Genomic DNA, 12,150 nt, shown 5'->3' with positions numbered 1-12,150 from the left:
AAAACAAAATGTAAAAATTTGAAAAACTAAAAAAAAAAATAAAAATAAATAGATATGTTATAGTGTTTAAGTTTGGGCTAGTAAAATTGGTGTCGGGCATGGAAAATTTCCTATCTAGGAGCCTGAACATGCTAGTGCATTCAAATCCGAATGTTGTACACTGATAGTGTACAGTACTGAAATGCTAGTATTTATCGATACGTAAGATATTTATCTACGAGGTAGCAAAGGTTTCAATTCTTTGCAAACCTAAAGATACAAGTATTTCAAAGAATTGATAGTTTCATTACAAAAATCGAACAAATATCAACACGTGATTTGACTTGAAATTAAGTATATAATGAGTTTCATCAGGCGTGTTTGGTATCTACGTAAACAGTAGCTCTTAGACAATAAGTAGATTAAAAAATACACTTACTTTATGTGACATAAACGAAATAAACGAAACAAATCCAAGCCATCCGCGACAGCAAAAAATTGTGTTTTGATTTTTGAACTCCTAGTTTTTGGCGACTTCCGGTTGGGCGTACAGCGAGTCTATACACCGTGAGTCTACCCATGCCATTAGAAACAAACACAGTTGATTAAAATAAACTGAAATTGCCAATACTGCGATTAGTTCTGTTGAAATGCGTAGCCACACCACTATCATATGAAGGATTGCTGAAACTTACGACTGTATGTTTAGAAACCTGTAGTCATATTTGGCAGGTATATATTTAATTTACATGTTACACTTTTTACAAGTTATGACATAAACGACATTTGGTAATGTCCAGTCTGCATTAAATTTAAGTTTTTACATTGACGAATTTCAAGAACTAACGAAGTTTCCGTTTCTACTATCATGTTTGCTGGAACAGGCCCATGAGGTGTAGGGGGCAATGCCGAATATTTGAAAACTTGACAAGATAGTCTTATAAGATAAACTGTTGGACTGTCTTGATTTCTGATGAAGAGGTAAAAGTTAAAACCCGAAAGAATGTGTTGTCTTGGTGATGTGTTTACATTATTTTCCTAAAAGCTATCATCGTACTGTCGCGCTTCGCCATCGTACTTCCGTGTTATCACCATCGTATTGTCGCACTTCATCATCGTACCGTCGTACCTTCGCGCTTTGCGTTCACAGGGAGCTGGCGCTGGCCCTGACGGAACATCGTAAAAACACCTGGGCTTTAGCACGGCATGACAGCTTTACATCTACGAAAACAATTTGAACTCAGAAAAAAACACAAACCGTCACGTAGTAAGGTTTCGTGGAGATTTTTTAAACTTCGTCAAATCATTCAAAGGTCATTTTTATATTGTCTGAAAGTGTCATTATATGCCCCGGTTGTAAGGCATTTCCATATTTGATCTGCAGACCTAGAAATCTTAGAAATATTTTCAAGTAATAAATACTGATTCTACAGAAGCGTGAAAGGGTCATCAGACGCTAATAAGTTTTACTACGTTACTTTACCGAAGCAGAAAGGATATGCACTTTATTAATTTATTTTTCAACCTTTATCATTTATAAAAAAAAACTCAAATGTATCATAAAGAAAGAATGTATATAAATAACAATATCATAGAAAAAAGTAGTTCTTTTTGCAAAATTGTATATACTCTGGTATGATGACTAAGTATTACTAGTATGCATATTCACAAATATATATTATTATACCTCACATATATGTCCAACGCAAATTTACCATTAGTTTAACTTGAATAATATAACATATTCACTAGTAATTTTATAACTCATGCGCAAAATCGTTTTCAATTTCTGCGCAGGTGATATGAATCTATGATCCATAATTTCATATCACATGACAACAGCACTATTTCAATGTTTCTGCGCATGTGATATTATTTTTTTTTTATATCTGCCGTCGAGAGATTTATACTTCCGCATTGATTAAAAGATTGAGTCGATAAAGTTTCAGACAAGGCGCTTAAATAATTATACATTAGGATTGACTTACTCTTTTATAATGCTCTTCTATGTGCAAACCCGGCCGAAAGGGCTTGGTTCACTAAGGGTCAAAAACGGCCCAACCTCAGAAATAGATAAAACTTTGGATATGAACCCTCCAAAGCATTGCATTTCAGATAATAAATACAGTTTTATGGTTAGGATCATGCATGACGTCATAAAGATGACTCAAATTGTTATAGTATTATAACGTCATCTGTATTTAAAAAATACAACCAAGACAGACTCTGTTGTCCATTATTTTTAATTTAGGCAAGACAGCAATTCACATGCAACAAAATATAAAAATATGTCTATTTCATTACAACACCTAATGTTATTTTCAAAATTTACCTTTTCAGAGCAAAATAGAAAAGGCTGATCTTATGAATTACCCCACCCACTTATATATTACATAGATAGAGTCACTAGCATTAAAATGATATGAAACATGTATCTGAATATCCCATTTAACAGTAGTTTGTAGCAATCTACTATTTATTTCAATACATATACAATTAGATATATTCAATAGACATTGAGCCATACCAAAGTCTGTTACTATGACAACTATCGAGATTTAAATAACATTTTAATAACAAGAGGACCATGATGGTCCTGAATCGCTCACCTCTTCCCACATGACCCAGTTTTGAGTATGACGTTGTTTTTTCTATTATTTGACATAGTGACCTAGTTTTTGAGCTCATGTGACCCAGTTTTGAACTTGACCTAGATATTATCAAGATAAAAATGCTGACCAATTTTCATGAAGATCCACTGAAAAATATGGTCTCTAGAGAGGTCACAAGGTTTTTCTATTATTTGACCTATTGACCTAGTTTTCGAAGGTACATGACCCTGTTTTGAACTTTACCTAGATATCATCAAGGTGAACATTCTCACTAATTTTCATGAAGATCTCATGAAAAATATGGCCTCTAGAGAGGTCACAAGGTTTTTCTATTTTTATACCTACTGGCCTAGTTTTTGACTGCACGTGACCCAGTTTCTAAACTGACCTAGATATCATCAAGATGAACATTCAGATCAATTTTTATAAAGATCCATTGAAAAATATGGCCTCTAGAGAGGTCAAAAGATTTTTCTAATTTTAGACCTACTGACCTAGTTTTTGACCGCAGTTGACCCAATTTCAAACTTGACCTAGATATCATCAAGATGAACATTCAGATCAGCTTTCATACAGATCCCATGAAAAGTATGGCCTCTAGAGAGGTCACAAGGTTTTTTTTTATTATCTGACCTACTGACCTAGTTTTTTAAGGCACGTGACCCATTTCAAACTTGACCTAGATATCATCAAGGTGAACATTCTGACCAATTTTCATGAAGATCCATTCAAGGGTATGGCCTCTAGAGAGGTCACAAGGTTTTTCTATTTCAAGACCTACTGACCTAGTTTTTGATCGCAGTTGACCCAGTTTAAAACCTGACCTATATATCATCAAGATCAACATTCAGACCGACTTTCATACAGATCCCATGAAAAATATGGCCTCTAGAGAGGTCACAACGTTTTTTTATTATTTGACCTACTGACCTACTTTTTGAGGGCACGTAGCCTACTTTCAAACTTGACCTAGATATTATCAAGATGAACATTCTGACCAATTTTTATGGAGATCCATTCACAAGTATGGCCTCTGGAGAGGTCACAAGGTTTTTCTATTTTTAGACCTACTGACCTAGTTTTTGACCGCACTCGACCCTGTTTCGAACTTGACCTAGATATCATCAAGATGAACATTCAGACCAACTTTCATACAGATCTCATGAAAAATATGGCCTTTAGAGAGGTCATTAGGTTTTTCTATTATTTGACCTACTGACCTAGTTTTTGAAGGCACGTAAACCACTTTCGAACCTGACCTTGATATCATCAAGATGAGCATTCAGACCAACTTTCATATAGATCCCATGAAAAATATGGCCTCTAGAGAGGTCACAAGGTTTTTCTATTATTTGACCTACTGACCTAGTTTTTGAAGGCACGTGACCCACTTTCGAACTTGATTTAGATATCATCAAGGTGAACATTCAGATCAATTTTCATGAAGATCTCATGAAATATATGGCCTCTAGAGAGGTCACAAGGTTTTTCTATTTTTAGACCTACTGACCTAGTTTTTAAACGCACGTGACCCAGTTTCGAACTTGACCTAGATATCATCAAGATGAACATTCAGACCAACTTTCATACAGATTCCATGAAAAGTATGGCCTTTAGAGAGGTCACAAGGTTTTTCTATTATTTGACCTACTGACCTAGTTTTTGAAGGCACGTGACCCAGTTTCGAACTTGACCTAGATATCATCAAGGTGAACGTTCTGACCAATTTTCATGAAGATCTTGTGAAATATGTGACCTCTAGAGAGGTCACAAGGTTTTTCTATTTTTAGACCTACTGACCTAGTTTTTGACAGCACGTGACTCAGTTTCAAACTTGACCTAGATATCATCAAGGTGAACATTCTGACCAATTTTCATGAAGATCTTGTGAAATATATGGCCTCTAGAGAGGTCACAAGGTTTTTCTATTTTTAGACCTACTGACCTAGTTTTTGAAGGGACGTGACCCAGTTTCGGACCTGACCTAGATATCATCAGGATGAACATTCTGACCAACTTTCATAAAGATCCCACAAAAAATGTGACCTCTAGAGTGGTCACAAGGAAAAGAAGACGGACGCACGGACGCACGTACGCACGGACGGACGACGGACGACGGACACCGCACGATCACAAAAGCTCACCTTGTCACTATGTGACAGGTGAGCTAAAAAAGCATAAAATCTGAATCTCATAAAAATATGCAATAGTCATGTCGACAATTTTCATATACAGTACGTGAGAATATTTTGTGCAACACCTCAACTTCTGTAGTTCTTATCTAGAAATGGATAATGTCAAGGTCAAAGTCTAATACCACCAAGTACTACCAAAGTTTTCCGCAAACGACTGAACACTTTCTAACATTATAACGTAATATGATAAGTAATAACTTTCTAACATTACACAGCAACTTTCTTACATGACCTGATAACTTTCTAAAATGGCATTTATTAGTTGCGATGTGCATTTAAAGTTTAGCAGTGTATCAAAAAACTACAGAATTTTTTAGAAAACAAACAATATCTTTAAAAAAACAACATATCTGTTAAATATATTTTTCCATTCTGTCCCGTATAATTGGATACTTAAAATATTTTCAATGAACTGCTCCCTTTAAAAAGGAATGCCACTTGTAAAGAAAAATGTAAACAATTGTCAAAAACAATTAACCCTTACCATGCTAAATTTCTATAATGAACTTGTCCATCTTTCAATTTGGACAGTGCCATAAACTGTTAAAAGGGGTGTCTACCAAAAAGATACTGGTTGAATAGTTAACAGTGCAGATCATGATCAGACTGCACGGGCGTGCAGGCTGACCATGATCTTCACTGGCCACATAGGCAAGATCTGCCGTGTCCAGGATGGTAAGGGTTAAGTTTTAGTACAGGTACATTGTTGCAAATGCATCAAAACGGAGACATGTAACATTTTTTTAAAAATGGTGAGTTTTTAAAGGTGTTGAACTGTCGAGAAGTGTGGTATCTTCATGCAGTCCCTTAACGGAATTCAATATAGAGATATGAATAAATTGACAATGATTTTGTAGAATAATATAAGTTCTTTATGTATACTGTATAATTTTCATGTAAAACAATTCTTTCTTTCTATGCTTTGGTGAAGTTCGGACTTTTTTCTCATGGACTTAACTTTTAAACTTAACATTTTCTATCTAAACAATGTAGAATAGAAACATTGTTTGCCTCACAAAATATTTGAACCCACATACCTTAACTAGCAGAGTAAAGTGATAACTTCAACAAAGCTTACAGGTTGTAACCAAAATGGAATTCTTAAATTTTGAAGAGCAATTTTAATACTTATTCTAACACAACCTGAAACATTTATTATAAAAGGTATAAGAAAATCACCTATTAATTATTGTACATTCTAATATGGCTAACAATGCTTTTATCATCACAACGATGTTATGTTGACGTCACAACGTGATATTTAGCGCCATGTACGCATCAAGAAATTGCGCTTTCAAATTTCATGGAATATTTTACTTAATAACATGTTTTAAACGAATAGTCACATTGCACATATGTTTTGATTAATTTATACACATACTGAATTAGTTATTCGCTTTTCTGAATAATTCGCAATAATTTTCGCTCGAACTGAATTCTGCCGCAAGACGTATTACCGTTTCCGGTCTTGGCGTGTTTCAACAAATTCCTACTAATGGCGCCATGCTTGAGCTAAGAAACAGTTCCATCATATTTGATATAAATTTTACAATAAAGAACATATTAGAATAGAAATAATTTACAGCAAAACAGTGCTTTATCACTATTTATACACTCTGGCGGTTATACGTCGTCCGAAATAATTACGTCTGACGTATAACCGCCCATTGTGTATAAATAGTGATAAAGCACTGTTTTGCTATAAATTATTTCTTAAATAAAATATAATACGCTTCTTTGGGAACAATGTGTGCCGCATGTGCTTCACAGCATAACATATGAAACAAGCGCATCCAATGTCTATCGTTTTTATGTCGTAATGAAGTACTTCAACATACATGTGGTTAGGATATTTTTAAATAACTTGTGGTGTTAGAACTTAAATTATAAATACATTGCTGTATTTTATTGGTGAAATAAATATAGGAAGTATTTTGGATGCGAATTATTACATCAAAAGTACATAGGACATTACCTAAACTCCTGCCTATACTTTTTCACTGATAAAACAAATCAATACGTATACATGGCTATTATGCAAAGACTATTTTCATTCATTCTTCTACTAAACTGCTAGCCACTGAACCAATATCAGAAGAGTCTATTGATTCTGGTAATTCATTTGCATCAGTCAGGTACTGACCCCAGTTTTTAACACCAAACGACACACGATTCGGATCATGCCTAGCACTACTAAGGTACCATACAACAGCAGCAATGTGAGAACAGACACCAACAACTCTCGCGCCAGCTCGACATTTACAATACCATGCGGTTACAGCATTACTGTTATATCTTATCCACAGCATATACTTCTTTGATGATATATGTCGACTTTGAATTCTAACTGACAGCAAATTGTTATCCTCCTTGTGAGCATGTATTACAGAGTCACCTTCAATGTATTCTTGGATATATGAAGAACTTAACTTCAGCTGGTAAACACCACATGTTAATGATCTCAACTGCTCATCAGTCAACACAGGAAAATTCTCCAAATCAGTTTCATCAATTGGAGTCCATTGGGTTTTTCTTCGGTCCAAGTGGTTGTCCTCAACAAATTCCTTCAGCGTATTTACCTTTTAAAAAAATACAGAAAATATGTTATATTTGAATTTACAGTTCAACTTTCAGGCATAGAAAGGAAAACAGTAGTTTATTATGTAAAAATAAATATTCCCTGATAATAATCATTTTATGATAACATGCTACAGTCAAACCTGTGTAAAAGACCACCTGCATAAAAAATAACCACAATCACAAAGCCTGTCTGCAAAGACCACTATTCTGAACTCCAGTCAGATCATGTCAGTGATATTTAACCTGTTAACAGAGACTACCTGTGAACAAAGATATTTTTGCTGTTGTAACATGGGTGGTCTTTACAGACAGGTTTGACTGTATTGAGATATTTAGTCCTTATTGTGATTGTGTTTGACTTTAAATACTTTAAGCTTGATTTCAGCCATGAATAAAACATGCAGCCAGTGCACCTTAGTAATGATTTATATGCAATGTATGTTAAACGATTTGCATACCGCAGTCTACAGTAAAATTTTCAGTAGTGAATGAACAAGAGCTGTCAGTGGACAGCGCGCTCGACTTTTCTCAGTGCTTGATAGTATAATATAAGCAATGAGTAAAACTTACAGTAAGCATATTCTAAGTCGACGAGGTGTCATAATTCATTCAAAATATGCAAAATATGAAAGCAAACTTTAACGTTTTTTCTAACTCGAAAAGGGGCCATAACTCAGTCAAAATGCTTGATAGAGTGGCCTCCTCCTTTTTACAGACTGGGGTCATGATGGTAAACAAGTATGCGAAATATAAAAGCAATATCTGAATGGACTTTGAAAATGTTTGGGGTGGTACGCAAACATTAATATTTATTCTAAGTCGAAAAGGGGCCATAATTCAGTCAAAATGCTTGATAGAGTTGTCCCCTCCTTTTTACAGACTGCGGTCATGATGGTAAACAAGTATGCAAAGTATAAAAGCATTTGAAAATATTTGGGGTGGTACGCAAACTACAACATTTATGTTATGCTCACGCCGACGCCGGGGCAAGTAGGATAGCTCCCCTATTCTTCAAGCTAAAAATGGCTGTGGATGTTTCATTAGCAAATATCATGAAAAGACATTGCCGTGCCGTGGATCAAACTCAAGATACCCTGATTGCGAGTCCTGAGTACTCTACTACTAGAAAAAAACACGGTGTTAGCTTCCATTTTGCCTATCACTGAGTCGGAACTATTTTGGCATGCATCATTTGCTGTTGCATTTTAGTATCAAATTGATAGTGAACTCACCATGTAATGCAACGTATACAATAATAAACCTACCTCCATGGATAATTCTCGCATATGGTCTGCTAGTGTTGCATCTTCATCTTCACTGGTTGATCCACTTAGTGCAGGGAAGTACTTGTTTGAGATGGCACAAACTATTTTTACGAAGTCTCCAATAAAAGGAACTTGACTAGTAGGAAGTACCTTGTCAAGGTACTTGTACCTTTTAATGCGGGAATTAGCTGACTCTACCACCCATCTTATCTGCAAAAAAGTCAAAAACATTTCATTTCCATAAGTTCATAGAGGATATTACATGGGTGCCTTTTCATACTGAATTTATTAAACGAGTTGAATAAAATGATAAAATGCGAGGCTCTGCCGAGCATTTTATCAATTTTATTCAACGACTTTAATAAATTCAATCTGGAAAGTCACAAATGTAATATTCTTTTTATCACATGTTATCGTTTCCTGTCAAAACATCAACAAATCTACTTTCTTTTACTATATAAACAAGTCAATTTGACAAACGTCTCCTATACTGTAAATGACGTCAACGTCAAAGCTTTATTACACTAGTGTATTATAATTTTTATTTAATGGCTTTATTACACTCCCGCGACGTCAAACATGTGATAAAAATAAATATATGTGTTTGTTGAGGGTCTGTGATATTATAGACTAACTCCTAGACTGATATATCTTTTCTTTTTACATTTTTATGATTGAATGTAGTGATCTGAGCCAGTCTATATCATATGTCCAATATCATAATTTTAACATCATTCCTCTGTGAAAATCTCTAAAATATACTGGTTTATGTCTCTATGGAATTGAATTCGACAAAAACGGGAAAAATATAGAAATATTTTTATTATCAGTCTAGTGGTTAGTCTAGTGATATTACTGCTTACTATAGACTTTGTCTCATTTTGTTTATATTTTAATCAGTCAAAAAGCGTTTGCCAATTGCTCGACAATTTTTCTGTTTGACTTTGATGAAGTTCAAGGTCGCGAATCCATACATCAGTTGAAATTCTTGTGACTTTGAGTAATTGTAGCGAGTATAAAATGACCCAGTCAAGAAGTCAGATTTTAAAATTAAATTTTAAGTACCTGAGATTATTACACTGAATGTTAAGGTGTACACATACACTCGTCGACAACTAAGTCATTCCGTATTTTGACTTATTTCCTTGGAAAAAAACAATGCTTATATACAAAACATTTTTGTCAATTATGATAATATGAGATGTGCCATGAGAAAACCAACAGAGTGACTTTGCGACCAGCATGGATCCAGACCAGGATCCATGTTGTTCGCTAATCGTTTTTCTACTTGCAACAGGCTTTAAAAACGAACAGCATGGATCCTGACCAGACTGCGCGGATGCCGGTTGCAAAGTCACTATGTTGGTTTTCTCATGGCACCGCTCATATTAATTTTTAGGCTTTATTCTAAATATATGCAGTTTAACCTGTATTAAAGGCCATATTCGAGTAATGAACGTCCTTTATAAAGACAGCAACGGTTAACATAGCATAATACTATGGTAGAATCTCAGTTCAACATACACTTTACCTTAGTGACCAATCTGCTCATATTGGCATCTTCCGCTGACATCTGCTTTTCTCCCTTCTTCATGAAAGTTGGCATGGCAGCTCGTATGCCCATATCTTCGAGAATGGACACCGAGTCACGAAAACCTCTGTCAATAACAATTACATCATCTTCTTTCAAGAATGACTTTATATCTTCCACATTTTTCTTTAACATGTAATTTAATATCGTTGCGTCATTGTTTTTAGCAATATAAGGACCCATGATTGTCACAAAGTGTCCTGTGAAGTTACTACAACCATTGGTTTGACCAGGGGTCTGGACTTGTGTATGCTATATGACTGGCGCTGGAAATAAAAGTTATTACTTTTTTGTATATAAATGTACGTGCCATGTAATACAAGTATCATACTATTGTCATCAACACCAAACAGTGACTTTGCCAGGGGACGTGTGTGCTTGTTGATGATCTGCTCACGTGTGACAGATTCAAGACCCAGGTATAATGGTACAAACGACCTCATCAATGCCTTGCGCACGGTTGAAACAGCTCTTCTTACACTGGAAACGCTTATTCTGAAAATAGTTGCTAACAGTCGGTTTGACAAAGCTGATTTCAGTTTAAACAAAAACAGTCCAACAGACATACGGGGTGATCTGGATGGTGTACTTTTAACTTTATCCAGAATATGCCGGCACAAATCCTCAAACTGAGCACTAGATAAACCTGTCATATGTTTACAGTCTTCATCTCTGATGTTATCAAAACTTAAAAAACTATCCATGTGCTGCTGACAAACTTGCCTCATCTGTTGCACCAACTGTGTTATTGAGGTTCTATTCAACATTGACTGCTCTGTCACAGGAATTTTTTCTAACAATTCTGGCAGTATATTCCCATCACTGTTGACATGAACTGGGCAACATCTTGAACCAGCCCGAATCAATATGTTTTTGTCAATAAATGCCCAAAATCTAGCATTTTGTGAAACAACAATGAGTTTTGGCCCTGGTCTTTTACATACAATACATCTGGAATGTGTACTAGGGGCTCCAGGTATACCTAAGGACACTGATGGTGGACTGGAAACTGTTGTAGGTCTTGATAATCTTAATGGCGGCTCAAAGTCCGGATCCTTTACCTGACCTGTTATATTTTTACAAGCTGATTTAACCTCTGCCTTGTAATACCGATGTTTACATTTGTTACAGATAATATCAGTCTCTGAAATGTTGGTAATAAGTAACTGATGTTGTAAGTATTTTCTGACTGAGGAATTTATAATTCTTCTTTCTTTAGGCTTGGTTCTTTTGTTGCAAACAATGCAGTTGTAATATTTCGTCATTCTGCAAAGAAAAAGTAATGCATACATTTTAATAATTTCCAAATTTTGTTAATTTCAGTTCTTCTGAGTAAACAAAATAGAGATTGTAACAGAAACAATAAAAAAAAATAAAACATTCCACTTAGGTTTCGAACTCGGGTCGACGGCGTGACAAGCGAGTGTGCTATCCATTATGCTAATCAACCTACACGTTCACATTCAGATATGAATATATTTATACACAGTAGATCTATATAAAATAAACAGTAGCCGTCTTCAGATGTAAATTATTCCACTTTTTACAACGCTTTTTGTCTTTATTAGGATATACTTGCCTTTTCATTTTCAATTCAAGTACAGTGTTGTCTTCCTAAAGGATGACGTCATTGTGTAAATTACATACTTGCGTCGGCTGCTAACGGTTCGCTACTGTTTCGTACATTTATATCATAAAAAAGACCATTTGAAACAAACAAATATATCATCAAAACGTGTCACTTACTTCTCAAACTTACTGTTCCATTTTTATATCACAATCCTTCCCAGAAATACACGTAGGGATGAAAATCCCAATGGTTTACACATATCAACTTGTTTACATTGCGTCACAGAAACGGTGTCCAAGTAGATTTTAACCGGGTCGTTTTTATGCTAACAAATATCTATTTATTCGGTTCAGCACAG

The 12,150-nt window shown here is 35.1% G+C and overlaps 1 protein-coding gene across 1 annotated transcript; it reads right to left on the bottom strand.

Annotated features, from left to right (window-relative positions):
* Window positions 1–4,804: 4,804 nt before the first annotated feature.
* Window positions 4,805–10,365, bottom strand: LOC128555065 (uncharacterized). The gene is made up of 3 exons (XM_053536418.1): window positions 10,163–10,365; window positions 8,632–8,841; window positions 4,805–7,365 (listed from the first exon to the last, which is right to left on the bottom strand). Exons 1-3 carry the CDS (start codon window positions 10,355–10,357, stop codon window positions 6,841–6,843), a joined length of 930 nt encoding a protein of 309 aa, XP_053392393.1. The 5' UTR covers window positions 10,358–10,365; the 3' UTR covers window positions 4,805–6,840.
* Between the last annotated feature and the right edge of the window lie 1,785 nt (window positions 10,366–12,150).

The sequence above is a fragment of the Mercenaria mercenaria genome, unplaced genomic scaffold (genome assembly GCF_021730395.1).
Source record: "Mercenaria mercenaria strain notata unplaced genomic scaffold, MADL_Memer_1 contig_995, whole genome shotgun sequence".
Taxonomy (NCBI): domain Eukaryota; kingdom Metazoa; phylum Mollusca; class Bivalvia; order Venerida; family Veneridae; genus Mercenaria; species Mercenaria mercenaria.
This window is presented reverse-complemented; position numbering and strand designations above follow the sequence as displayed.